Source organism: Lithobates pipiens, unplaced genomic scaffold (genome assembly GCF_037356315.1).
Source record: "Lithobates pipiens isolate NorthernLeopardFrog02 unplaced genomic scaffold, aLitPip1_a1.2 Scaffold_25, whole genome shotgun sequence".
Classification (NCBI taxonomy): domain Eukaryota; kingdom Metazoa; phylum Chordata; class Amphibia; order Anura; family Ranidae; genus Lithobates; species Lithobates pipiens.
In genome coordinates, this window is record NW_027507787.1 from 192299806 (window position 1) to 192313930 (window position 14125).

At 42.6% G+C, this 14125-nt stretch overlaps 1 protein-coding gene across 1 annotated transcript in view; it reads right to left on the minus strand.

The window, feature by feature from the left end:
• Positions 1–14125, minus strand: part of LOC143930763 (uncharacterized) — a 72437-nt gene that overhangs the window by 35841 nt on the left and 22471 nt on the right. Inside the window, exons 2-3 of the mRNA XM_077455339.1 lie at positions 8439–8499; positions 58–4867 (exon numbers count right to left, since the gene is read on the minus strand). Coding sequence (XP_077311465.1) covers positions 58–4867; positions 8439–8499 — 4871 coding nt within the window. The remainder of the gene's footprint in view (positions 1–57; positions 4868–8438; positions 8500–14125) is intronic.

The window sequence follows — 14125 nt, forward strand, 5'->3', positions numbered from 1 at the left end:
AATATTCTCAGTTAACTTCCTTTGCATTACCATCTGAATTTCATTAAGTGAACTCACCAGAGCAGCAAGAGCAATGCTGTTGTCCACAGTCACATTTTTTGTTAAGACAATCCCTGAGTCTAAAATTGTTAAGCCTTGACCTTGACAATCTAAAAATATTCTTCTTATTTCTTCTAGGAATGCATAGTCATTCTTCTTGACTAAAGCTCCATATTCATCTTGTATTGGTTTTGTTAATAGCTTAAAATCTGAAGAATTTGTAAAGTGTGTTATCAGAGCATGGCACAGATTTGATGGAACAAAGGAGGCTGATGTGCAATTATAAGATACATCAGGAGAGGAACTTGTGCATAGATTACCTGTAACAGCGTTATTACATAAGCCCTGGCTGCTTAGATCAAAGTGGATGTTTTCCCTTTGACCAGCTTGATCTTGAGAGGTATTATTGGACTGAAAAGTTGATTTTAGTATAGAGCTTGTGACTTGGTAGGGTTGATCAGGAAAAGAGGTTACTCTTTGGCAGGGGGAATCTGCAAAGGTGGACATGCTCTGGTATGGTGGATTAGAAGAAGTAGTGCTTTGGTATGGTAGATAAGAAGAGTCAGTACTATGGTAGAATGGATCAGTATTGTTGACTGGATCAGGAGAGGATGCTGTGCTCTGGTAGGGTAGCTTAGGACAGGAGATTGTGGTCTGGCAAATTGAATCAGCGGAGACACTATTAATTTGGTGTGGCAGATCTTCAGAGGAAGTTTTGCATTGGTATGGCGAGTCATCAGAGGTCATGTTTTGATAAATTGGATTAAAGGATGTTGTGCTCTGGCAGGATGGGTCATTGGAAAAGATTTTCATATCATTGGCTGGATCAGAAGAGGAAGCTTTGCTCTGGTAGTCCGAATAAGAAGAGCTTGTGATCTGGTGTGGAGAATTATCATAGGAGGTTGTATTCTGGTGTGGTGGTTTATCAGAGGAGATGGTGCTATGGTGTGGCATAATATGACAGGAGATTGTACTCTGGCAGGGTGGGTCAGTAGAAACGTTTGTTCTAAAATTGGCTGACTCAAGAGAGAAAGCTGAATTCTGGTAATAAGAATCAAGGGAAAATCCTGTGATCTGGTATGGTGAATCGTCAGAGGAAGTATTGTTCTTTGACAATGGATCACAAGAAATTGTGCTCTGGTAGGATGGATCAGTAGAGAAGTTTGGCCTATCATTGGCTTGATCAGGAGAGGAAGCTGGGTTCTGGTAGCATGAATCAAGAATAGAGCCTGTGATCCAATGTAGTGGATCACGAGAGGAGGTTGTTTTCTGGTGTTGTGTATCATCAGAGGAGGTTGTACTCTGGTGTGGAGAACTATCAAAGGGGATTGCGCTCCGATGTGGTGGTTCATCAGAGGAGACTGTGTTCTGGTAGAATAAGTCAGTAGAGAAGTTTGTCCTATAATTGCCCAGATCAGAAGAAGACACAGGGCTCTGGCAGTAGGAATCTAGAGAGAAGCCTATGTTCTGGTGCAGTGGATCATAAGAGGAAGTTGTGTACTGGTGTGGTGGATTATCCGAGGTGGCTGTGCTCTGGTGTGGTGGATAATTGGACAACATAATGTTTTGGTAAGTTGGATCATCAGAGGAGGCTTTGATCTGGTAGAATGGGTTAGTAGAGAAGTTTGTACTATCATTGGCTGGATCAAGAGAGGAAGCTGAGCTCTGGTAGTAGTAATCAAGAGAGGAGCCTGTGCTCTGGTGTGGTGGTTCATCAGAGGAGGTTGTGCACTGGTGCAGTTGATCATCAAAGGAGCTTGTGTTCTGGTGTGGAAAATCATCAGAAGAAGTTGCTCTCTGGTGTGGAGAATGAATAGATGAGGTTGTGCTCTGGTGTAGGGGATCATCAGAGTATAATGTGCTTTGGTATGCTAGATCACAAGAGGAGGTCATGTTTAGGTAAGTTGGATCCAAAAAAGTTGTGCTGTGGTAGGATGGGTCAGTAGAGAGTCTTGCCCTATCATTGGCTGCATTAAGAGAGGAAGTTGTGCTCTGGCATTGGAAATAAAAAAAGGAGCTTGTGATATGGTGTGAAGGATCATCAGAAAAGGTTGTGCTCTGGTGTGGAGGATCATCAGAGTTGGTTGTGCTCTGGTGTAGTGGATTATCAGAGGAGGTTGTACTCTGGTGCGGTGGGTCAACGGAGAGGGATGTGCTCAGATGGGGAGGATAATTGGAAGAAGTTATGCTCTGGTATGCTGGATCATCAGAGGAGGTTGTGCCTTGTTGCAGTTGATCATCAAAGGAGGTTGTGCTCTGGTGTGGAAAATCGTCAAGGAAAATTGCTCTCTGGTGTGAAGGATCATTAGAGGAGGTTGTGCTCTGGTGTAGCGGGTCATCAGAGGATATTGTGCTCTGGTAAGCTAGATCACTAGAGGAGGTCATGTTTTGGTAAGTTAGATCCAAAAAAGTTGTACAAGGATGGGGAGGATCATTGGAGGAAGTTATACTCTGGTGTGGTGGATCATCAAAGGAGGTTGTGCTCTGGTTAAAGGGATCTTCGAAGGAGTTTGTGCTCTGATGTGGAGGATTATCTGAGAAGGTTGTGCTCTGGTGTGGTGGATCATAAGAGGTCGTCATGTTTTGGTAAGTTGGATCCAAAGAAGTTGTGCTTTTATAGCATAGGTAAGTGGAGAAGTCTGTGCTATGGTAAGATGCATCAGGAAAAAAAACTTTGTTGTTACTGACGACTAGATCAGGAGAGGAAGCTGCACTCAGGTAGTGTGGTTTAGCAGAGTATGTTGTGTTCTGATTTGTTAAATGGTCAAATGAGGTTGTGCTCTGATAGTGTGGATCCCCAAAGGAAGTGGTGCTTTGGTATGGTGCATTATCAGAGGGGGCTTTACTCTGGTATGGTAGACCATCAGAGATGGTTATGTTTTGGTAAACTGGTTCAGAAGAAGTTTTGTTCATGTAGGATACATCATGAGAGAAGTCTGTGCTCTGGTAAGATGGAACAGTAGAGGATGTTGTGTTATTGTTGGCTGGATCAGGAAAGGAAACTATGCTCTGATCAACAGAGGAGCTTGTTTTCTGGTATGGTGAACAATCATAGAAGGCTGTGCTATGGTACGGAGGATCAGCAGAAATTAGGCTTTGGAATGGTGGTTCAGAAGAGTGCATGGAGTCTCTAAAACAAGGTTTCTGCCTTTGTTTAAAAAGTTCAATATCTCTGTGATGTTCTGCATTCATTACACCACTTGAAGCATCATTTTGTACACATGTCTTGATAGAATTATTCATTGCTGTCAAGTTTCTGGTATACACAGAAGTTTGAGCCCCCAGTGGTATGTTTTTCCCCATAATGGATGAACTATGACAAAGCACAGATTTTATGTTTGACGTCTCCTTTATATCTTCCAGCTGAGAACACTTATCTGAAAATGTGCTATTTTCAGTGCCTTTGGTTTGAATGGTAATTATAGATGTTATATGGTCCTGTAGCTCACCGTCTTTATGGAATGCTGGCTTTACAAGAGTCATGCTGTTAAAGTTATTAGTGTCACCTACAGCAGAAGTGGACATATTTGTGATGTCTGCACCACTGGATATGCCTAACTGTGGTGTTAGCCTTCTAAGTGTAACACCTGTTTCCTTAGAACATGTTTCCACATGTGTAGTGTCCATTATTTTAAAGCCCATATTGTGTATGCCCTTTTGTACACTAATGAAGGGAGGTTTGTTCTGTTGATCTTCTTCACAGTGCTTTATTTTTGTGAAGTAGTCTTTTGCTAAATCGCAATCAAGATTCTTCTGACCTTCAGATCCTTCTGTACGTTCACTATCAAAAGAATTATGATCTTTAGTGGGTGTAGGGCATTGGTTATTCGCTTTCTGTTCAGGTGAGGTGAAAACTGGTATTGTTTGCATAAATGCATTTTTTGGCTGTCCAATTGGATCACATAAAGGGCCTGAAGGCTTTGATGTCACAAGATTTTCACTAAGGATCTCACCACAGCATTTCCCCACACATTCTGTGCCACAGGTTGGCATACCCTTGCAGCTATTCCCAGGCAGACAAGATCTTGACACATGCCATACTTTAGCCAGAGAAGATGCATCATATAATTTGTCTGAGACACAATTTTTGACATTAAATTGTTGAATATAAGGATTTTGTGCATTAAAAAGTTGTGGATCAGAGTGTTTTACCCACATACATTTTATTTCTTCTGCAGGATCATTTTTTTTAAGTTGACATTTGTCTAGTGTGCTCACATAAACATCATTTAAATCTTCATTTTTCATACAATTTTGACTGATTTTCAAATAATTTTTATTCTGCTCTAGTGTATTTAGCTGCAGTGTTTCCAAATCACTATAAAGATCGGTGGTATTGTCTATTCGAAGTTCAGAGTCCCCTATACCACTGTCACCTTTATATTCACTGTGTATTGCCAACGATTCAATTGTTCCCTGTGGATCACACATTCGTTCGCTGATTATTTTTTTTCTTGCAAAAGCATCTTCTGTAGGCTTTCCTGGGGAAAAAAATGGTGCAAGAGAGATTGGCGGATGATCAATTAAATGATGAATTATGCTGGTTTGTTGGCCAACATTTGTGGGCTGTTGAGCTGAGGTTTCACTAACTGCTGTTCTAGCCACATGAATATGACTTTGAGTTCCCCCAGAAGGCAACATCTGTGCTGTAATATCAATATCAGTTTCAGTTGTGATTTGATGCTTCATAGCTGCACCAATACCCTCTTGAGCCATGGTAGTCTCTTGTTTTCCTTCTTGTTGAACTTGGGACGTTGGGTGAGGAATATGTGGATTGAAACCATCTCTTGAGAGCTTGCTGCACTCATCCCCATTTCCTATCATGATGCTGTTAAAAGAAAATATCATTAGAACAATTTTGTGAATGATTTCAATTTGTTTTTTATTTAGTAATTTCAACAAAGTCAACATTGCTTGTAATAGTCAATATACAGTATGTTGCAGTAATAACTATTTATAATTCAGTTATAATTGGTAAGGGTGAATATTTAGGGCTTGTTCACATAATCATTGTGTAGGCAGGTAGTGGTTAATTCTGCCCCAGCGGGAAGTTAGGGGTTAACTGCATTTCCCGGGTCTTCCTTGGTGGGTTTCTTGGGTCTGACTCTCAAGTCCTGTGTGCTATAAAAAGGAAGAGGGCCCTGATCCTGCAGGAGAAATCGCACATGCAGAGGTGTCCATTTATGAATATGAGAAAAGCCAAGATCCTCCTGATCATCTTGGCTGATCTGTCATGTGTGCCAGTTTATAAAGTTGAGTACAGAAAATTCCAATAGAAAAAGGTAAGAGAAGATGGCCAATGGAGCTGGGGGGTAACCAACCCCGGGACTTTTAACAGTATGAAATCAAATAAATCAAAACATTCATTTTAATTAAATTTAATCCAAAAGAACTTGGCAATTGACGAGAGAGGATCCCTCCATGATAGTTTCTTCTAACTCTGCAATACTCTTTGGCTACCTCTCATTTAGAATGCCTGGGTGCAACTCATCTGATACTGACTGACAACACTAGTGGCTACTATCTTTATACTCCACTTTATACCCTCAAGCTGATAAGCTATTAGTTATTGATTCTACCGTTTGGTTGTACCGCTTTTCAGACCTTCTTGGGGAAGCGTTTTCTATTTGGCCATTGTATTTTCAAACTTGCCTTCATCAATTTATCACCTATGAAGTAATACACATCAAAAATTTGGGGAATCCTTGTTAAGTGCATTTACTGTGGGCTGCAATATCTCCTGAGGAAGCTTGTCCGAGCGAAACATGTTGAGAATCGGAGCTTAATTTTGTTTTTATGTACAGGATTGGTAATTTCACTCATGGTTATGCATTGATGTTTTAATATTGATGTTGTGGAAAAATCTTTTGGATTAAATTGAATTAAAATGAATGTTTTGATTTATTTGATTTGATACCATTAAAAGTCCCGGGGTTGGTTACCCCTCAGCCCCATTGGCCCCCTTCTCTTCCCTTTTTCTATTAGGATTTTGTGTACATTATATATGGGATGTGGTATCATTCTGTTTTGATCCTCTCATCTTGATATTTGTTGTTTATAAAGTTGAGGTGAGGAGCAGAGAACATCTTCTTCACTTCTCATCACAGGACACACCCTTCTGTCATTCACTTTTACACAGATGGCCGGTTTATGAAGGTGAGATCTGAAGATCTCACTGGCCATCTCTGTAAAATCTCAGCTTCTCCAGCCCAGAGATGGAGAATTGCGGTGAGAAGCTGCTATGATGTGAGGAAGAAGGCTTCTTTCCTCCTAATATCAGCACAATTAAAAATAAATAACTATATACAGTATGTGTATACACACATACAGTATGTCACAAAAGTGAGTACACCCCTCACATTTTTGTAATTATTTTATCTTTTGATGTGATAACACTGAAGAAATTACACTTTGCTACAATGTAAAGTAGCGTGTGTACAGCTTGTGTAACAGTGTTAAGGTTGCTGTCCCCTCAAAATAATTCAACACACAGCCATTAATGTTGTAAACCGCTGGCAACAAAAGCGATTACACCCCTAATTGAAAATGTCCAAATTGGGCCCAATTAACCATTTTTCCTCCCCGATGTCAAGTGACTCGTTAATGTTACAAGGTCTCAGGTGTGAATGGGGAGCAGATGTGTTAAATTTGGTGTTATCGCTCTCACTCTCTCATACTGGTCACTGGAAGATCAACATGGCACCTTTTGGCAAAGAACTCTGAGGATCTATAAAAAAAAGAAATGCTGCTCTACTTAAAGATGACCTAGACTATAATAAGATTGCCAAGACCCTGAAACTGAGCTGCAGCATGGTGGTCAAGACCATACAGCGGTTTAACAGGTTCCACTCAGAACAGGCCTCACCATGGTTGATCAAAGAAGTTAAGTGAACATGCTCAGCGTCATATCCAGAGGTTTGGGAAATAGACATATGAGTGCTGCCAGCATTGCTGCAGAGGTTGTGGGGGGGGGGAGTCAGCCTATCAGTGCTCAGACCATACGCCACCCACTGCATCAAATTGGTCTGCATGGCTGTTGTCCCAGAAGGAAGTCTCTTCTAAAGTACTACACAAGAAAGACTGCAAACAGCTTGCTGAAGACAAGCAGACTAAGGACGTTGATTACTGGAGCCACATCCTGTGGTCTGATGAGACCAAGATAAACTTATTTGGTTCAGATGGTGTCAAGTGTGTGCGGTGGCAACCAGGTGAGAAGTACAAAGGCACGTGTGCCTTGCCTACAGTCAAGCATGGTGGTGGGAGTGTCATGGACTGGGGCTGCATGAGTGCTGCCGCCACTGGGGAGCTACAGTTCATTGAGGGAACCATGAATGCCAACGTGTACTGTGACATACTGAAGCAGAGCATGATCCCCTCTCTTCAAAGACTGGGCCGCAGAGCAGTATTCCAACATGATAATGACCCCAAACATACCTCCAAGACGACCACTGCATTGCTAAAGAAGCTGAGGGTAAAGGTGATGGACTGGCCAAGCATGTATCCAGACCTAAACCCTATTGAGCATCCTCAAATGGAAGGTGGAGGAGTGCAAGCTCTCTAACATCCACCAGCTCTGTGATGTCATCATGAAGGAGTGGAAGAGGACTCCAGTGGCAACCAGTGAAGCTCTGATGATTGGTGAACTCATGCCCAAGAGGGTTAAGGCAGTGCTGGAAAATAATGGTGTCCACTCAAAATATTGACACACTGGGCCCAATTTAAAAAATTTTACTTAGGGGTGTACTCACTTTTGTTGCCAGCGGTTTAGACATTGGCTGTGCGTTGAGTTATTTTGAGAGGTCAAAAAAATTGACAGTGTTATCCAAACTGTACACTCACTACTTTACATTGTAGCAAAGTAAAAAATCAGCAGAGATTCCACTCATTTCAGATCTTCCCCTCAGATCTAAAGCAACGCAAAGTGGATTTGCCTTTCCTAAATAACCCCTTTTGTGCTCCCTGATCAGAGTATGAACCCTTCATAAGATTGAATGGAGAGTGCACAGAACAGGGCATGAGCGGGGCTCAGAAGATTTTGACAATCGGCTGTGTTGTCAACAATATCTTTCTGGATCGGGTATAGGCGAGTTTAACCACTGTATAGGTTAACTGTACTAAAATATGTGCCATTTACTTAAATTAGTTCTCAAATAAATAAGCATTCAAAGAAGACCTGTGAGCTCATAAATATGGGAATGTTCTTTGCTGACTTGTTTGTAAAGGTGCAGACTCCAGGGATGCCGTCCTAAACTTGTTTTTACAATATAACGAGTTCATGACTTGGAATGAGCAAGTAGCCCATGAAGTCCCATCCTATATGCTTGCAGTAAGCAGTGGCAGGTCCCTTAATTCTGTCTTCATAGGTTGCTATAGTAAACATATATGTAATAATAACTTACTCAGTAGAGGAATCCTTGTTGCAGTTTTGTGCGGAATCTGCGGCAGTCTCAGCAGGGAAACCTTAATGAACAAACAAATGTACTTTGTCAGGTAAACTGAGAGTGTAATAATGCAATTTAAACTATTTACCACATGCATAGGAAGGTCTATTACTCTCTCTTTTTAGAGTCAGGTTTAGTATAATTATCACAGTAGCTGACACTTGCCTCCATCCCTGCAGGATGAACAGGAAGAGCAGGACAGATGTCTCTGACAGTGAAAGGGAGAGGAGGGTCACTGGAAATCCATTCCAGATACACTCGTTTCCTAAGGTTTTAGCTGAGCAGCCAGACATTAAAATCCAGAGAGCACCAGACAAAAACAAGCTGATGAATTCCATCGTCAGCTCTCCTGGGTCTCAGCCTGTGCTGAAGTGTCTGTTTTCAACTCCATCAACCAAAAATGTAAGGAAGGAAAACAGAGAAAAGCTTGCAAATGATGTGAACTTTAAAAGTCTGAAGTTAAGCAGGCAAATAGCTATTTCGGATCAGCAAATAATCTAGAACTAAACTAACTCATTTAAGTAGATAGTGGCAACTCCACTGTTGGCTTCCCACTGCCGAGCACTACAAGTGTCTCTGTAAAGAACCCCACGACTAGGGATTCACCCGGACAGTCCGGGTTTTTAATCACGTGTCTGGGTTTCAGTCCGCCTGAATATATACAATATTCAGACAGGAATGTTGCTCAAAACAGGGCCTGACAGGATGGCGAGAGGGAACTAAGCACCAGTGTTAATTTTGGGAACAATTTAGATTTAGTTTTAGTCTTTTTTAGGACTAAAATAGCATTTTAGTTTTAGTCCCATTTTAGTCTTCTGCAAGTGTTTTAGTTTTAGTCATAGTCTTTGAATAAAATGCCATTTTAGTTTTGGTCCCATTTTAGTCGACTAAAATCTCCAGTACATTTTAGTCAACTAAAATCTAATGTTGTAAAATCTATAGTGTTGTTTAGTTAAACTGTAATGCATTATTTAATAATTTCTCTAGAATTTCCAAACTCATTATATACTCCTGGAGTAAAAACTATATATTATGTTATTGTTTATGGTATTAAGGTTTGAACAGACTCACAGATACAGATTTCGCCACTCTGGACGCTCTGAGGAGGCCTGTAATGCTGTACAGTGCTCAGGACGGTGGTTTGAGGAAAACTGTAATGCTCCACAGTGCTCTGGGTGGTGGTCTGAGGAGGCCTGTAATGCGGATTAGTACCCTGGATGGTGGTTTGAGGAGACCTGTAATGCTGCAAAGTGCTCTGGATGGTGGTCTGAGGAGGCCTGTAATGCTGCAAAGTGCTCTGGACGGTTGTCTGAGGAGGCCTGTAATGCTGCATAGTGCTCTGTATGGTGGTCTGAGGAGGCCTGTAATGCTGCACAATGCCGGATGGTGGTCTCAGGTCTGAGGGATGGACTGCAATGCACAATACCCTGGATGCCACCGCCAGTGGTTAGAGGAGGCTTATGTAATGTAAAACATGCTGGATGGTGATCTGAGGGGAGGCTGCTGTAATTGTAATGTATTACACACTCACAGTCTGCTCTGCTCTCTGCTTTGGACGTGGGCACCTGACTGGGGGGTCATGTTGTGAGTCGGGACTCAGAAGTGGAACTGTCTGACTTGGGAGGTCTGGCTGTCTGTAATGCACCATGCTGCTCTGGTTATCTGGCAGTTGCAGTGCACACAGTCGCTCGCTTGCTTGCTGGGAGTGGAAGCAGGAGGATCTCTGTGAAAACCGGAAGTTAGTTCTTGAGGGTTTACCCTCCTTGTGATTTTTGGCTAGTTTTGGTTCGGATTTGAAAACAGATTTGATTTTCTTCATAGTTTTCATCAGTGGACAAAAATGTGCTGTATTTTTTGTTTAGTTTTGTTTTTATCACTGTAAAAATGCAGCTGACGAAAACTTTGCCGAAATTAACACTGCTATGCACGCTGGATTACTATTCTCTTTGGAGTGCTCAAAGGTGTCCAAGTTCTGTTACAATCTTATAGCTTATGCTAAAAAAAAAGAAAAAAATGCTGTGCGCCAAGTGTTTGGGTTTGACTTGAAGAAAAAGTGCAAACCCTACCCACAACTCAGCTATATGCAGGATATAGTAGCAGTCAAACTTGCACCAACACTTTAACCTGCCCAGGCTTAAAAATGTTGGAAAGCTGCTGCAGATATGACTCTTTTATACCAGTCAGATGTTGCTGGATAAATGACTTAGCAATGTGTCCAACAACATCTGGAAAACAACAGGAACGAAGACACAGGAAATGACATCATAACACACTACCACCTAGTGGCAGGACTAATAGTCTCATTATAATATATGACATTGGTTGTTCCACATACAGTGCATCTGGAATGTATTCCCAGCGCTTCACTTTTGCCACATTTGTTATGTTACAGCCTTATTCCAAAATGGATTACATTCATTATTTTCCTCAAAATTCTACAAACAATACCCCATAATGACAACCTGAAGAAGTTTGTTTGAAATCTTTGCAAAATTATTAAAAATAAAAAACTGACAAAATCACATGTACATAAGTATTTACAACCTCTGCCATGTCAAAAGTGAGCTCAAGTGCATCCTGTTTCCACTCATCCTTGAGACGTTTCTACAACTTGATTGGAGTCCACCTGTGGTAAATTCAGTTGATTGGACATGATTTGGAAAGGCACACACATGTCTATATAAGGTCCCATAGTTAACAGTTCATGTCAGAGAACAAACCAAGCCATGAAGTCCAAGGAATGGTCTGTAGACCTCCAAGACAGGATTTTATCAAGGCACAGATCTGGGGAAGTGTACAGAAAATTTTCTGCAGCATTGAGGGTCCCAATGAGCACAGTGGCCTCCATCAGCCGTAAATGGAAGAAGTTTGGAACCACCAGAACTCTTCTTAGAGCAAGCCGTCTGGCCAAACTGAGCGATCGGGGGAGAAGGGCCTTAGTCAGGGGGGTGACCAAGAACCGAGCACCAGCATTTTTCTGTGGTGAGAGGAGAACCTTCCAGAAGAATAATCATCTCTCCAGTACTCCACCAATCAGGCCTGTATGGTAGAGTGGCCAGACGGAAGCCACTCCTCAGTAAAAGACACATGACAGCCTGCCCGGTGTTTGCCAAAAGACACCTGAAGGACTCTCAGACCTTGAGAAACAAAATTCTGTGGTCTGAAGAAACAAAGATTGAACTCTTTGGCCTGAATGGCAACAGCAATGTCTGGAGGAAAGCAGGCACCGCTCATCACCTGGCCAATACCATCCTTACAGTGAAGCATGGTGGTGGCAGCATCATTCTGTGGAGATGTTTTTCCAGTGGCAGGAACTGGGAGAATAATCAGGACCTAGGGAAAGATGAATGCAACAATGTGCAGACACATCCTTGATGAAAACCTGCTCCTAAGCGCTCTAGACCTCGGACTGAGGTGAAGGTTCATCTTCCAACAGGACAATGACCCTAAGCACACAGCCAAGATAACAAAGGAGTGGCTACAGGACAACTTTGTGAATGTCTGAGTGGCTCAGCCAGAGCCCAGACTTGAATCTGATTGAACATCTCTGGAGAGATCTGAAAATGGCTGTGCCCCAGAGAGCAGACGTGACAGGTGTATTACCTGCTACATGCCTAGTACAGTACAGGTTTGGAGCTACTTTCTTGAAGATACCACCAAAAAAATGTCTTTGTCCAATTTGTGCAGTAGCCACCAGAGGCTCTAATAGGCTTCAAATAGGGGTGGGCTCCGATCCCATGTGTGTTGCAACAGCGATTAAATATTCCCGGCAGCTTCCACAGTGTGTCTCCTCTCTGTTCCTCCCAATAGGCTTCCAATAGGATCACCTGATGTTTTGGCCAATCGGGGGGCCAAACGGGTTTCATACCCGCTTCCCGATTGGCCAAAACATCAGGTGATCCTATTGGAAGCCTATTGTGAGGAACAGAGAGGAGACACACTGTGGAAGCTGCTTCAGAAGAGGACACCGGAGCAGCTTTCTCCAAGATTACCACGCTTAAGGATAGGGGCAACCACACTAGAAGACTGCTGCATCAGCAGAATCTGGGGGTCCCCTTGTTGAAGGGGGCTTCCAGATTCTGATAAGCCCCCTGCCCGTAGACCACCACAACCACCGGGCAAGGGTTGTGGGGATGAGGCCCTTGTCCCCATCAACATGGGGACAAGCTGTTTTGGGGGGGACCCCAAAACACCCTCCCTATGTTGAGGGCATGTGGCCTGTTCAGTTCAGGAGGGGGGGGCTCTCTCACCCCCCCTTCCTGCGGCCTGGATTTTGGGGGACCTTTATGCCATTTTTTTTATTTTGGCTCGGGGTTCCCCTTAAAATTCATACCAGACCTGATAGGCCTGGCATGGATTTTGGGGGGACCCCATGCATTTTTTTTTTATTTTGGTGCAGGGTTCCCCTTAATATTCATACCAGACCCAAAGGTCCTGGTAATTGACTGGGGGGGGGGGGGGCCCATGCCATTCTTTTTCAATTATTTTTTATCTATTCTGCCGGGATCCAACAATTCATTACAGCTGTGAGAAGTTTTGAATTACATTTTTTCCTTTAGAAATGTCATTTTGCCGTGGTACTGTTTTAAACACAGGAAATATGCACTACTTTACAGGCATACTATAGACCCCCCCATCCCCCCCCCCACCACCACCCCCCAGGCACAATATTTTAAGGAATATTTCATTTTTATTGTTTCACTTTAAGCATTATTAAAATCATAAAAATCCCAAAAGGCAGTTTTTAAAACTTTTTGTATGACATCAGTGTGCTGCTGTTGCTTCACTATCCAATCACAGGCTGGGGGCAGCGAGATGATGATTAGGGTTGATGTCTGTTTCAGGATGCAAGAAAAGCCATAGGGGCTCAGCAAAACTAGGTCTCAAATCGCCAGACAGCCCACACAATCTCAAAGCTGCGGCCTGCTCCACACCACCTCATAGAAACCTACTGACAACTTCCTGTTGCTAGCCTCCCTTGCAGGTGGGTTAACCCAAAGTTCTTGTAATCGAGTTTTGGAGGCTCTTTTCCCAACCCAGGTCTCTCTGAATCCTGGGCTCCAAATAAGAATTTATCAATCCCGATATCACTGAAATTAGTCCTCTTCTCTCCAACAGAACTAACCTGGAATCCCTCACTATGCAAGGGTGAAAACCCCTGAGTACTAAAACTATCCCTTCAACTCTCCCTTAAAGGGACCACAAGCCAAATTGTGGGTAAATATATCTCCCATCCAGGACCCATCCCAGGTGTGCTGTATACCCCTAGACTAAATGAGCCTTACTTTTGGGAGTGTGGGGAGGGGAGCTACCAAAAGGGTATTGTTTTTAATAAGCCCACCCACAGCCTGGGAGCATCAGAGAAAGTGTCAGCTGCTGGGGGGGACAAAGAATAAGGTAAGTGTTGTGCTTATTCCCATCCCCTTGGCTGAAGCAAGCATTTAACCCTTACAGTGAGCAAAAAGAACACAGCATGCGTAATTTTTTTATCCAGCCCAACGCAGTAGGCCTGTGCTTGTTAGAAGTAAGGCATATAGTCAGACTAGAACATATTATTCCTTTTCTTTTTTGGATGAAAAACTTTTATAAAAAAAATCTGATACAAAAAAAAACAATACAGTTGAAATGGCTCATACCTGTGCTTA